The 15,396-nt window shown below is 35.9% G+C and overlaps 1 protein-coding gene across 3 annotated transcripts in view; it reads left to right on the forward strand.

Annotated features, from left to right (window-relative positions):
- Nucleotides 1-15,396, forward strand: part of Diaph3 (diaphanous related formin 3) — a 433,102-nt gene that overhangs the window by 262,402 nt on the left and 155,304 nt on the right. For all 3 annotated transcript variants that reach the window (XM_040754912.1, XM_040754964.1, XM_040755016.1), the window contains 2 exons: nt 6,076-6,200; nt 12,402-12,566. In XM_040754912.1, coding sequence (XP_040610846.1) covers nt 6,076-6,200; nt 12,402-12,566 — 290 coding nt within the window. The remainder of the gene's footprint in view (nt 1-6,075; nt 6,201-12,401; nt 12,567-15,396) is intronic.

The raw sequence follows: 15,396 nt of genomic DNA on the forward strand, positions 1-15,396 counted from the left end.
GTTTATCACCTTTCACTTTCCATGTATCTCAACAAATACAGACAGACCCTTTCTCTGAAAACATGATGGAAAAAAAGGCAAAAAAAACACAAACCTATCCTGTGTATTTGATATGGCTTAGAACATTATTAATTTTAATCTGCATATTACCGCTTGTACTGTGATATTCTAAGTGTTCATTTTGCTGTCAACCTCATTGACATTTGGGATTAAAGTACCACTAACATTTACTCATATCTATCTTGTCCATCTAATTTTATTTTTTTAACTTGGCTTTCATAAATTACTATGCAGCTGTTACTGAATTTATAAAGGAAACGTTTATTTGTTAAGAGTCTGAAACTTGTTTCTCACATTAAAAAATGTTCTTGTTTATAGAGGAAAGTTAATTTAATCCCTGTGTTTAATTTATCCAGTGATAATAAGTGTTGGAACTTTTTATAAGATTACTTTTCTTATGTTGTTTTGTGATGTATAAGAATGAGTATGATATTATTTAATAAGAAATGATAATCAAAGCCAAGGAATATTCATTATGGATCATTTTCCATTGCAAAGATTACTTAAATATATGTAATTCCAACCTTTACTGGTATATATTTGTCATAGTAGAAACACACATGATGAAATTCATGTGTGATAGATGTTAATGTCCTAGATATTAATGTTGTTTTCACATTTTTTCTTTTTTTATTTAAATTACAAACAAGATTGCTTCACATGTCAATCCCAGTTCCCTCTCCCTCCACTCCTCCCCCACCTCCCACAAGCCCCCCTAGTCCCCCACCTCATTCCATTCCCCAGGGAGGGTGAGACCCTCCCTGGAGGATCTCTAGAGTCTGTCATTTCCTTCAGGCCCTCCCACAAGAATCCAGGCTGAGAGAGCATCCCTCATTGTGGGATGGTCCCCCAAAGTCCATTTTTATGCCAGGGATAAATATTGATCATTAACAAAGGCCCCTTGGATTGCCTAGGCTTCCTCACAGACACCCACATTTAGGGGGATCAGGCCTATGCTGGCCTCCCAGCCATCAGTGTGGGATCCGAGAGTTCCCACTTGTTCAGGTCAGCTGTTTCTGTTTCACCAGCCCAGTCTTGACCCCTTTGCTCATCACTCCTCCCTCTCTGTCACTAGTTTCCAGGAGTTCAGTTTAGTGTTTAGCTGTGGGTGTCTGCCTCTGCTTTCATCAGTCACTGGATGAAGGTTGTAGGATGGCATAAAAGGTAGTTGTTAAATTTATTATCTTCAGCATCTCCTAATATCTTTATATCTCCTAATATATAAAGATGTATTTCCCCAAAAAACATTTGAATATTTACCATTATGTTATATTACTGAAGATTCAGAAATAAATGGAATATTGAGTCCTATTTTTAATAAAAGAATAAAATGTTAATAAAAATGATAATTAGAAGAACTGTTGGCACATCCAGTCACATAGAGGAGGCTTAATTGCATTTAGCTAATTGCAGACTCAAACACTTGTGAGGTGCATGATATAGAATCCTCTTTTACAGACTTTCCAGCCATATGGGAACAGTGCTCCATAAAGCCATAACTGTGATAGAGTACAGCTGCAAAGTTGGAGACACTTTATGGTTCCAATGATAGAAACACACCTTCCAGGAGTGGTGTTGGGGGTTTTGCCTCTTGTTATAAGGTCTGAGATAACAGTGATAAGGGAATGTAATGGACAACAGGTAAATGCATGTCACTTATAGAATCAGGTGAGTGATGGATAAGGGAGAATGGTAGCAACAGGACCATAAGCTGTATATTGTATTTGAGAATACTTTATAAGATGTAGACCCAGCCAGGTTATGGGTAGGCCCTAGTTCACTTATTCGAATATTATATAACCACAGATGTTGGGGAATTATTGTTAGTGTAAAAATCTGTATGCACAGTATAGATGTGTTGGAGATAAACAGTAGGAAGTTAGGGAGACAGGGGTGTGTTCCTTAAGACCAGGACAGTCATTGAGGAATTGGGATTGTTTACTCTGTTTGAACACAGGAGAGGGATGTCTTTGGTATACAGCTGAATATTATATGAGATGGAAGGTTCAACACTAGCAACTTCATGTACAGGAAATAACTTGTAGTGGTCCTAATGAGCTGTAGATGAACTGGTTAAGGACAGTATGTTTCATGTAATTGGAATAAGGCCTATCTGATTGAATTGTCACTAGAATAGACAAAGCAGAGAGCCTTACAGCATTTTAGCCAACTTTGATAACAGTTCTGTTTTTATTTTGTTTATTCTAACTAAGGGTAGAATGTTCATTTCTTAGTCAAAAGATATGACATAGTTGAAGGTAAAAGATAGAGAGGAACTTCTAGGAATCCTCAAATTCAGGATAGTTAGCTGTGTTGGCATGAAACTTTTTTTTTTCTCCCAATGAAGCTAAGAACTAAACCAGTGATTCAAGCTTGCTAGCCAGGCTCTCTACCACTTAGCTAAGCCCTAAAACTGGCATGTAAAACAATTGTCCTCTTTTGAGATTGAATCCTTGTCCTGCAGACAGTATACTATCCACTCTCTAGGTCAAAGAGAGGTACTCCTGTAAAATAATACTTTATTGAGAGTATACAGTTGAAAACTTCCCTATGTATTTGAAATTACTCATGAAAAACAATCATTGATACTTAAGAGTAAAATTTTGTTTAATGATGAACAAAGGAACTATTTATAGAAATGTAGTAATTGCTACTTTAAAAAGCATTAGAGGATTCTTAAATTACTCTTTCGTGGTGCCAACCATTAGATTGTATGTTATTAGCCTGGAATGCCCACACTCCTTTTTCTCTTCCAAATGTGTTTTGGTCCTTACTTAAGAGCTACCAGTTAGAGGTTGGTCAATTACATTTAAATTCACTTAACCACAATGTACAAGTAATATAATCACAGAGTACTGATGAAGCAGAAGAAATGGCTTAGTAGGATTTCTGTCTGTAGAGTAGCCACACAAGCATCATTTTAAAGGTGGCTTACTTCTCTTGCTGTTGGCCTTAAATGTGCCTGCAAGCACCTCTTATGTTTTGCTTTGTAATACAGTGACTTTCACAAGACTGATGCCTCAGTGTTCTGTTGTCCTGCAATGTTGTGGTAGTGGTAACCTCCATGGCTTCCCTACTGTTTCTTAAATGTTGGCATCACTTATTTCAAACTTTAAGTTTTATAACTTCTTATTCACTGCTACAAATAAGAAAAAGCATAATACAAAGAGGACGTCATCCTATGTTAGAAGATTTTTATCTCTTATGAAATGTCAGTGAGATAACAATTTGAGGTGAGAAATTCTGTTCTTACTGATGTTGAAATACAGCATAAGAGAAGTTGTCCTCCAGGGAGAGAATGGAGAGGCTGTGGATCTTGAATTAGTCATCAGTGGCCAGTGGCTTAATTACCATTGCATTGTAATAGCACTCAGTGTTTATTAGATTGAAGCAAAGATGTTAAGGGAGCTTCCAGGTCTCTGAGCCTCCAGATACTCTACAAGGGGGTCGTGCCCAAAGGGCAAGAATGTCTGCCAGTTATCCAGCCCTCTGTAGTGGGCTTCTACTTGTTCATGCTGTTCCTGGGTCATGTCCATTTTAATAACATTACCACTATAAGGACTGCTCTTTCCCAAGTTCATGAGCCATCCTAATGAACTCTAAAATTTCCAGCCCATTCAACAGTGTATAAGTCTGCCTGGACTTGGAATTGACATCTGAAATGAAGGTTGTCTTATGGAATTGAATCTGTGTTCTGAGTATGCTAATTTCTGTAGCTAGTGATAGCCTAGCATTGAATTGTGGCAAATCCAGCTTGTAAAAAATAAGAGAAATAGTTGGTGTTGAAAAAGTCTATCACTGGCATGAGAAAACAACAGTAGCCTAAGCACTAGCAAGCCCACTACTAAGAACATCATCTAGGTTCTCCTTCAGCACATTTCTTGTGCATTTTTGTTTTCCCAATTTCCTCAGACTCAGTTGTTGATTTCTGGTGTCGGGAACCATTTTCTCTGTACTTTCTTTAGAAATTTTACAGGTGGTTGAGAAACATTTATACCTACTGAAACTTTGGAAAACCTTATTAAACAAAATTTCTAAACCATATAAGCACATTTTAATAAGTAAATATGTGTTCAGCCAAGCTTCTGCTGTGCATGTGTTTAAAGGTGATAAATTGTGGCCAGTCTTTCTTTTAGACCACCAGCTCCCAAATAATGACTTGGCGGCTTCTTATTAAGTTGGAAATCTTGGCCTTATCTTAGGCTTGTTGCCAACTAGCTCTTAAAACTTTAACTAACCCATTTGTATTAATCTATATCATGCCATGTGCCTTGTTACCTCTCTTCAATACAATATGCCCTGCTTCCTTCACATCTGTCTGCTGAATCGCCAAATCTGATTCTTCCTCAATTCCATTCTCTCCCTTGAAGTTCCACCTATTCTCTCCTGCTTAGCTGTTGGCCATTCTGATGTTTATAAAACCAATGAGAAGGTGCCTTAGGCTGGTGAGATGATGTAAAACACAGACACATCTTCACACAGCAGTACATTATCATCAAGAACAGTGTACAGCAACATGTTTATAAGCAGATTTAGAAGAAGCAATTATTGCATTAACTGCTGTTACAAAACAAAAACAAAAAAAATACAGTGGAAGCAACCCATTGTCTGTGTTACTATCTCATTTATATTTAAATTGGTATGTAAAACTAAGCATACCTTCTCCTGTAAACTAAGCATGTATTGTGACTCTGGGCTATAGTCTTATCCCTTACCTCATTTTGAAAAACCATAGGACATACACCAGAAATTTAAACCACAAAAGAAGAAAAAAAATCATTTAGGAAAATGTATTTGAAAATGACTTCACCATGGCGTGAGCCAACTGTTATATTATCATCATTCTTCAGATTACTTGTTATATGTAGCTCAGTAATTGTTATATCTAACAATTAGGTTAATTAGCATAAAAGTATATGTTAAAATTTTGTTAAAAGCTGATGATGTGACTATTGTTTTGTATACAGCTATTTAAAAACACAACAAACACCACTTTGTGTTCTTATAAATCTTTTTTTGTTTGTTTAGTCAGTTTTGGAGGGTTTTTTGTATAGTATTTGAGACAGAGCTTCTCTATATAACCGTCCTAGTTTTCCTAGTTGTCTACCAGAAGGACCTCAAACTCAGAGATCAGCTTGCCATTCTTTTTTTCTGTTGTATTTTTTATGCCAAGAGGGTAAACCATAATTGTTGGTTTTGTTATTGTTGTTGTGTTTTGACATTTTAGGATTTTTTTTTCTTAAACCAGGTTCCATTTTTCTGGGCCTTTAGGGTACCTCATTGAACATGTTCACACTTATAGGTAAAGCTTTCCTCATTCCTCAGAATTAACTTGAAGATAGAAAATCAAATTATTCTATTAATTTAAAAGAATAATTTTATATAATTCTCATTCATTAAAATTTGTCTAAACCTAAGGCAAATCAATATTCAAAATATTGATTTAAGGCTGCTTTGTCTCCTTTCTATAATAACTTCTTACCTTAGTCATGTAAAAGTGACTGACTGTGAAGAGATTTGAGAATTAATTTTTAATGCTTACTGTTTGCTGCAAGGTGTCACTGCTCTTGGTTCCTGTGGTTGTCCATGTGTACTGTTAGGCAGATTCAATTCAAAGATGGCGCCTGTCAGTGATTAGATGATTATAAACATAGGCAGTGCCTAGGTCCTGGTTAAAGAGTGTTGCTGTCATCTTACATGCCCTCTTCTATCTTTTCTCTCCTTAGAAAATGTAGCAATTTTATTTGATTTCAGTATTTCAAATTAATTACTTCCTTTATCCTTATCTGTTTTTAAATTTTTTTCTTAAGTAGCATTGGTTTTGTAGGAACTTGTTTAATTTACTTTATATCTGGATTTAAAATTCAACAGGTTAGAAATTAAATTTGATGAAATTTTTTTAGAATTAATTTTCATACTATGAGGGTTTTTCTACAAATGTTTTGTTACTGATTGTTTTACCTTTTATATATTATAATTTTGTCCTTTCAAGGCATTTAATATGCTCTCTTTTAGTCTCTGTAGAAATGCTGGAAAAGAATTTGAAGCAGATGGGAAGGCAGCTTCAACAGCTTGAGAAGAATTTGGAAACCTTTCCCCCTCCTGAGGACTTGCATGACAAGTTTGTGATAAAGATGTCCATATCCTTTTGATATCTAAATAAGCTGTAGTCAACTGGATTTACAAACTTTTTAATGTTCTAAGTATATTTGTATAATTGAAGTATATTACATAGTGCCAAATTATTGACTGCTTGACTTCTATCTTTCAGGTAAATTAACTAAGGTGTATTTTATCATGAATAATTCTCCAAGGATTTCTTTCTTCCATCTTCTTGAATATTAGAATTTTTTCCATCTTGTCTCTTCTGTTTGACTGATAAAGAATATTAAAACTTAGTTTGAGGAAGTTTGAGCTTACTGTCATGAAATGTGATTTAGCTACTTTGAACTATTTCAGGAGTCAGATATAGACTCTATAAAAACCCAGAATGACTACCAAGCTCAAGGACTGATATGCATTAGACGTTAAATCTGACTTCACAGAATGTATTATCTCCCTTAGAAAGACTGACATTCCAAATAAAAAAAGAAGCTTGTATAATTACTGCTTATGTGTGCTTTTGCCTAACTCAAAATGAAATTGAAAGCAATGCATGTAAATTAATAACTGATGCATGTGTCTAATTTGATTTAGAGTTTGCTTTGTATTCACTTATCTTTGTTGCCAGTAACTTAGTAGCTTAGTCTCTAATTAGTAACTGAAGTAATGAACTTCTTTATTTCCTGAAGCTAATGTTGAGTATTTTTGCAGACCACAGTATAAAATCTGTAATGGATATCTTTTCTGTTGTAATGAAATATTGTGATAATGCATTATTAAAATCCCATATGGATGTCTGAATTCTATATGAAAGGACAACCCAGTTATAAAATGAGGACTTATAAATAGACTTCCATAATATTTTAAACTGGTGTACTTGAAATAAAATGACTCTTTCCACTTCTCCCTTGCGATTTAGTGAAACAGAAAATTATTATTTGATTTGTCATAGACTTTATTATATGTGCTTTCAGCTTAATTGTGAATTAGTTGAATTTTATCTTCTTTCTCTATCTCTGTCAGGAAATATAAAAATGCATTGAGTAGCAATCACTTGAGAATAATGTGTTTGTTTTCTCTCAACACCCAGCTTCTTTATAAAGAGATTGTGGCTATTATTAGACTTGGGATCAATTTTTTTTGTTTTTAGATTAAAGATTAAGTAAATATCATGGGAAGTATAGATTTACACTACCCTTTCAAATGACAAATTATACACTGTAGTTGTATTTTTATAATTATTCTTGGATTTGCTTCTCAATCATTTTATCAGGTTAAGAAATACACATGTGATTATTTGTAACCCATAAGTATCATTAACAGAACTTGTTCTGTTTTGTTCTCCATAGATATAAAAGAACATCTTAGAAAAGATTTCTATCTGATGTAGCTTTCCGTCATACACTGTGATTGGCTAATTAGGAAGTTTGGGCTTCTCAAACTAGCATGAATTCCTAAGCTTCAAGTAAAATCCTGCTCAGCAGACAGTCTCAGGACATAGCCCTACCCGTATTCACACGACACAAGCCCCGAATGATGTTGACTTCCTGAAAGATGTGCAGCTCATAAAACGCAGCCAGCAGGAAATCATAAGCAGGAAAGATGAGACTTTGCTGGAAACAGTTTTTCATTATGAGTAAAATTACACTCCATGGACAGGAGAGCTACTATATCCTGCCGCTAAATATCACCACCTAGAAGCCTCTAATGAACTGATTAGCATGCATGTGTCTCTTGGAACTCAGCTATATGAACAGTTGGTGCACTTTGCTATTGACAAAGCTTATAATCATAAATATCCTTTGCCAAGATTAGACTGCATTCGTTTGCTTTTCATCTTAGTTAGACATACTAGTTTTGAAGTAATTAAATTCATTCATTGCAAGACTTTGTTTACTTTAATTAGGACTGACAAGTTAGATTTTGAATATTAAATGCATTTATAGAGAACTTATTAAAATGGCAAATTGTGAGCTTCCTGGAATTCAGAAAATAGAAGGGTTTAGAAGCAAAAATGCACAATGAATAAAAACAAACTAGCTAAAGTTTGTCATTAATGCTTTGTTTACATGTTGTGTTTAAAGCATACGAGTTGAAGCCCATATCAAGAACTCTTAGTTCTACAGCCAATTATGGAAACATAGTGTATATCATTTAGTTTGTTAAAAATGCATCTTTACATGTAAATACCCACTTTAAACAATTATTGATCAATAAAGTATTAAATGACCTTTTAATTGAAGTGTTTTAAAGAAACAGACTTTTGTTGTATAATATTTCACTAATGGCATTCATTCAGAAATGTTCTTATTCTTTCAGTATATTCTCACCTGGTGTGTCTGCGTCTTCCCACAATACCTGTGCTACATTATTGTTTTCCAGTTACTTTTTTTTTTTTTTGGTTTTATGAGAGAGGGTTTCTCTGTATTGTTTTGGAGGCTGTCAGTCCAGCCTGGCCTCGAACTCACAGAGATCCGCCTGTCTCTGCCTCCCAAGTGCTGGGATTAAAGGCGTGCGCCACCACCGCCTGGCCGTTTTCCAGTTTCTAAGCCTGGCCAGAACCAAACATTTATCTGAAAAATGTAAAACACAAATTTAGAGTATACGTACCTGCTGGTGAATGGGAAGTGTGTGAGGTGTGCATTGTCATCACCCAAAAATATGAGAAAATGCCAAGGTTCATGCCATACTGTGGCCGGTTACTTTCTTTGGCCTTAAATCTGCACAGCCCTTCTTCATTTCAGAAAACTACCAAGTGTCATTCTCCCTACCTCCTCCTCCTAATCTTTTAAGAAAAATTACTTTACTAAACATCTGTATTTTTTTGCATTCAGCACAAATTGTATAACACATTTCTTGATACTTTTCCCGTGTTTCTAAATGTCATCATCAAAATTCAACTTCATTTTCACTTTACATGGTTCAATTGTTCTGGACCCAGCAACGTCTAGGCATTTCTGAAACTACAGAGTAGATCTTAAATAGAACCAGTAAATTCACTGAATAACCTTTGTCTACAATGTTAACATTGTGGAAGGCACATTTTGTATGAAAAGTATCAGAAAACCATTTTGGGGCAGGGGAGGGAACTTCATTAAGGAAGTAAAACTACAATATTGTAGTGGGTGAAAAAAAGTGCTGCACAGTGTATAAACTAGCTGAAGACATTGGATCATTGAGTAGCTGCGTACTGTTTTCTTGAGTTTCTCTTTTGTGGCCACCATCTCTGTGTTATTTTTCTTAATTTTTTTAATCTTTGCTTTTCCTACTTATTCATGATGACTTTAAGAGGCTTGAACTAAATACCCCACTATCTTGTTACATATAGTTTTATTTAGTACCTAGAGGTGCAGTGAACATATGAATATTTACTGAAATGAATGTTTGGCTAGATCCTGGGTTCTAAAGAAGGTTTATCAAAGTAACTAGATGTATAGATCTCACTGAAGTTGGTCCTTGAACATTATAATAATGACAGGATTGTGGTTCTCTCTGTCTTTGTCTTTCTGTCTCTCTCTCTGTCTTTCTGTCTCTGTCTCTCCCCCTCCCTCTCTCCTTCCCTCTGTCTCTCATTGTGTGTATCATGTACACACACACATCCACACACATGTGCACAAGCAATATTTTGTGCACATGGAAGCTAGAAGTTGATTTCTCCTCAATCTAGCTTATGCTTTTGAGACTGGGTCTCTTGCTAAACCAAAAACTTACCCATATGGCTAAGGTTGGTTACCTAGCCAGTGAGCTACAGAAACATACCTGTTTCCACCTCCCAGTTCTGGGATTAGAGTTCTATGCTCCTGCACCTGATTTTTTACATGGGTCTAGGGATCATCCCTCAAGTAGTCATGCTGCCACAGCAAGCCCTTTATTCACTTGAGCTATTTCCCCAATCCTTGGAAGCAGTGTGTTTCCAATGATGGCAATATAATAATTGTCTATGAAATGATAGAAGTGTGGCAATCAGCAGTAGTGGTAGACAATGACTACATTCTAAGTTGTCCTTTAGCTACAGATCTGCATATCATGTATCTTCCATATAGCACAATTACAGTGATTCAAGCTGAAATATTTGAGCAGTTCTCCGTTTTCATAAAGACAAAGAAAGAAAGAGAATTCTCTAAACATGAGGTACATGTAATATGTGAATGTCAATAATTTTGCATTGATTTTATCCAAAGCTTATTTTCTTGCTTATCTTCTATGCTTTTTTTGAACATTTATAGAACTGGATGCTGGTAAAAATGATACAAGGTATCTATTAATGATGTGTACATTGACTTCTTTTTTTTTTTTTTTTTTTGGAGACAGAAATCCACACACACTGAAACCCAGTGCTAGTAATCCTGCCTCAGCCCATCAAGTGTTGAGATTACAGATGGTAGCCAGGATACCAGGCTCTGACATTTTGGGTTTAAGAGCTGGTCCAAGGACGTCTAGTTTGGATTTTTTTTTCTTTTAGCAGATGTTAAGGTTTCTTTCTTTCACTGCCCCTTAAAAGACGGGGCCCACAACACTAAAATGGTGTACTCTATCCATGTAGCTGTTTGTCCCAGTCTATCACAGTCTTTCTTTAAAGAGTCTAAGAATTGATTTGCCTATTTCCAAAACTGTCTTACTTTAATCATGGCTGGCTTTACTGTTATTTTGGGTAATTCCCATTATTCAAAGCTCCACTTCATTTCCTTTTGGAATAAATTGTCTAATACACAATAGTGATAAGAAAATTAACTTTAAAACCCCAGACTGTGAGGACAAAACCATGTCATTTCCATAGGTCCGGCTCTTCGTCATCTTTTGCATCCCATCCTTCAATGTAATTGCACTGTTTTTCTAAGTATATGCTGATGCACTTTGGATGTTTCCTTACTTAAAGTTCTTACCTCAAAATCTACAAAGTAGCATTGCTTTGTTTTAGACTGTTTAACAAATGGATTCTTGACAATGTGTGTTTTTCCCACATGTTGGGAGAAAATTAGTAATATTTGTGCAATGCCTATTGTTAAAACTAAAAACTTTGGAGGCAGCTATAAAGGCTGAAAAGAAGTATGGAATAACCCAGAGAGCCTCAGCCAAGCATTTCCTCTTAGAATATTACATTACATCTCAACTGTGTGTTGAAGTACATGCATACGTGCTATTTTGTGAATAGAGTTTCCCTGACTTTTCATCAGTCCCTTTTTGAGGAAACCCTCCCCACCGGTGTTGAAAATAAGCCATTGTTAGAACTATCTGGGGAATCTTACTCTAAGAGTCTTTCCACAAAACATGGTGTGGGGATTTTAAATGGACAAGTCCTGTTTTGTTTTATTAATGAAATAAAGGCTAGTCTGTGGTCTGTTTAGGAAATATCTTTTACTACCAGTGACTCACCATCCTCATATTACTATAATGACTTTCAAAATCATCTGATTTTATATTGTCAGAAATTTGTGTGAGAAAAATTTCATATGTCTATCTCTATCTTTGCCTAATGTGTTTTATGTTTGCAAGGATACATTTTAGTCATGTAATATGTAGAAGAAACTATATAGAATTTTTTCAGAAAAGAATTTAAAGCATCTATTTTCCTGCATAATGAAGTTATTAATAACCTTTTGAAACCATCTTGATTTTAGAATCTTAAGTTTAAATTAAGTGAGCAATAACAATTCCAAGTGTTTATATATATTCCCAATTACCTGATCACTTTTCTTGGCAAGTTGCTAAAATTGACTATCTGCTCATTAATTGTGTGACATAGGTGACATTATACCTCCAGTTTTACAGTTAAGAAAGTCAAGGCAGAGAAATGAAGGCTTGTCTATAAGCACACCACCCACAGGAACTATACATTTACCTTAAGTCATTTAATTCACTTTTCTTGGTGCTGGTATTTTTTATTTCATTATATTCTATTCGCTCATTCTTAACTACTGAACTGAAGTCATTTCACAAGCTGTATGGTATAGATTACTATTATGACAGATCAGAAGAAAATTTCTTGAAGTGTACTATGAAAGACAAAAAATATTCAACATTTAAACATGTACGGGGCTATTTGCCAAAGTTAACTTGAAATTCAATTACAGTTTCTTTGTTGTATGCCATAGAGATTCTGGGAGGAATCTCTGACAGCCTTGCTGAGTTTGGAAGATGTATTGATGGTAACTAAAAGGTAGATAAAATATGCAATTAGAAATGTTTTCATTTCCTCTCACGGAGGATCACTTTCAAAAATCCTTAACTAAAATATGTACAGCTTTGTTACCGACACAAAAGAGCAGTATGCAAGTCTCTCAGAGCTCCTAGACAGCATGACACAATTGCACCACAGTGCAATGGCCTACTATGCTGTTGACATGAAGAAGGTCTCCGTGGAGGACTTCTTTAATGACCTGAACAACTTCAGAACTACATTCATGGTATGGGCCGTTTTCTTCAGCTGTTTTCCTGAAAAGTGTCCTTGAAATAGTTTCTTGACTGTTATTTCTGTTCCTGTCTTATTTAATTCTCTTGTCTTTTTTTTTTTTTTTTTGCACAATAAAACCTACCTTTTCTGGTGCTGTATGGTAGCTTTAACTTTTTCAAATTTCAAATCTGTTGAAAAACATGTAGTTTGTTCTCTTTGGGCCCTTTTTTAACATGAAACTGTAATCTGAAATTTTGATTGAAAAAGTGACAAATTCTGATGGTATTCATAAAGGCCCCCTCCTGGCTGATTACAGAGCACGTCTATAATAAGTTTTGGGCTATGAATTTGCTTCTTTATGCTTAAGATCAATTTGTATTTTTGTGGTATAATTTTACCAAATTCCATGCAGCTCCTGGGAAGCTTTTTTCCCTCCTTTTTTAATGCATTGTACAATAAGCTCCCTGCGATTTCCTTTTGAGTAGGTTTTACATTCCTACCGTTTGCTTCAGACACTTTAATAGTGAGGTCAGGTCTTTGAGGTAGAATCCTTTCATTTAAGTATTAAAAAGATCTTTTGAAAAGTATTAGCTGATTAGATGGGGGAAAAAAAACCACACTCATATTAAAGTGAGAAGGTATTGTTGCCTCCCTTGGGAGACAGGGATACAGTACAGCAAGGAAAAAAATTGTTATTCTTAATAAATGGGGAAGTCATTTCTATATTTCACCAAATGTTTGTGAGGATTAAAAAGTTTGCAGTATAAAGAAATAGACGATTTGGCTGAAGAGCTGGTATTTAATCTTTAATCATAGGGAACTTCACTGCTAACTTTGTTGGATGGTTATAATTACTTCCAAATGATTTGATGAGCTTTTAATGAAACCCCTTCATTTGAAAGGAAAACAACAACATGCACATTTACTAACACTTCTTGTTCTGTTTTCTCTAAAAATTTAGTTTAAATTGTCTTTATTACTAGATATGTACTTTTACTTTCTTGTGTGTTGTAGGGCAGGGAGGGAAGGGGGGAGAGAGTGGGTGGGAGGGAGGGAGAGAGAGAGAGAGAAAACATTGTTTAGAATTATCTAATGACTCATGATGCACCATGCTTAGTAGAAGTAAACTTTAAAATGTTTGCAGTTTGAGAATGGTAGACTTGGCTTCCAGATTTATGTCACTATTGCTTTGTTTACTTACATTGATGTATTCTGGACATAAGTGATCAAGGTTTATTTTGTAAGTACCAGGTCCTTGGTCCAGACCTAACTGCTCAGCTACTGGGTCTCCATGCAGTGCTTTCTCTAGTTCGTACCACTCCACCCTCCATGTTCCGTGCCTGAAATACTGCTCCTCGTCTTAGTTTACTGCATCACTGCACTCGCCCTCTTCCACTCATCACTCATCTTCCCCAGGCTTTCCTTCCTCTCCTAAGATCTGGGTCTGCCGCATTCACCCCTGTGTGTCTAATACAATGCATCACTAAAATTGGTAAATGTTTGGAACCAGGTACTCAGTGGATGCCATGCTTTGACAACTAAAGCAGTTGTGGTCAACATTTGCCTGGTTCCATCTTCACTTGTTTAAGCCACAACTAGATGTAGTGTAAATACTTAGAGTGCCTATTTTAAAGATAAGATTAAGCCATAAAGAAATCCGATTGGGCCGTCATTGTATAGCTAGCAAGGAGCTAGCATGCTGCCATAGGTTGGCTCGCTCCTGATTCTGTACTATATAAACCTGAATTGCATAAACTACTAAATGTGTGTCATCTAGAATACTTGCAAGTGGGACTAAATTGAAATCTGCTTCTGCTCCCAAAATACAAATCATGACCAGTTTTACTTACAGGAATTTAATTGGATGAATTTATATGAAATATTTATAGTTGAGAAATGCCTTTGCTTTTGAACAGAAGCAATTAAAAGCTATGTCGTCAAATTCTTGTACCATACCATTGAGCAAGTCACATCATTTCTCCTAAGTTATCACTGTAGTCGCAACTGAGTCATTAGATATTACTCTTCAAGATTACTCTTCAAGCTTACTCTCTTGTTCTCTAAGAGCTTTGTGACACTAGCTAAAGAGGCAACATCTGTTCCAGATTGTTGCCACCAACCATGTAGACCAAGAGGGGAAATTCTTAAGATCTTGTAGCCTCTGTGAAACAGCTGTTCATTTGGCATTGCTTTAACTCACCCCTCCATCAGAGCGAAGGTTCTGTTGCTGTCCTTCTCTTCCACAGTAAGGCACTGTGCTCACTTGGTGTCAGTCTATTTAGAGCTACTGATCCAGCTTCCCAGGAAATAAGGATTACATTTTAGAAATATCTTTGCTTTGGAAGCAAAGCAATGAAAAGCTATGTAGTCACCTTCCTTGTTCATGGAGGAACAGTGTAGTTTCCTTAAGCCTTATTTTTGCTGGCGCCGTCAACAGGAGGAAACTCCAAGCACACACCAGTGGTTGAGCTTTTCTCTCGACCCTGACTACTGGATACTCAAAGTCTCACTTAGTCTTCACAGTGTTTTGTGCAGTACAACATTACAAGTACAGCAAGCTGGGGTTGAGAAGAGCTACAATTGAACTGGTGCTTACCTACTTGAAATTCCCGAACTTAGACTTTGAAAAGACATGTTTTTTACTTGTGTGTCAGGTGTCCGGAAGTCATGTGGAATCTGTGTAGAGGTCAGAGGACAACTTGGGAGTTAGGTCTCTCCTTCCAACATGTGGGTCCTGAGGACCCAGTCCTCTTACTAGTGATAGTAACTTGCAAGTTACTTAATCTTCCTGAGCCTCCTTTATCTGTCCGTAATGATATATAGTAGAGTTAATGACCAACTGC

This window comes from Mesocricetus auratus, unplaced genomic scaffold (assembly GCF_017639785.1).
Source record: "Mesocricetus auratus isolate SY011 unplaced genomic scaffold, BCM_Maur_2.0 Super-Scaffold_2245, whole genome shotgun sequence".
NCBI lineage: Eukaryota > Metazoa > Chordata > Mammalia > Rodentia > Cricetidae > Mesocricetus > Mesocricetus auratus.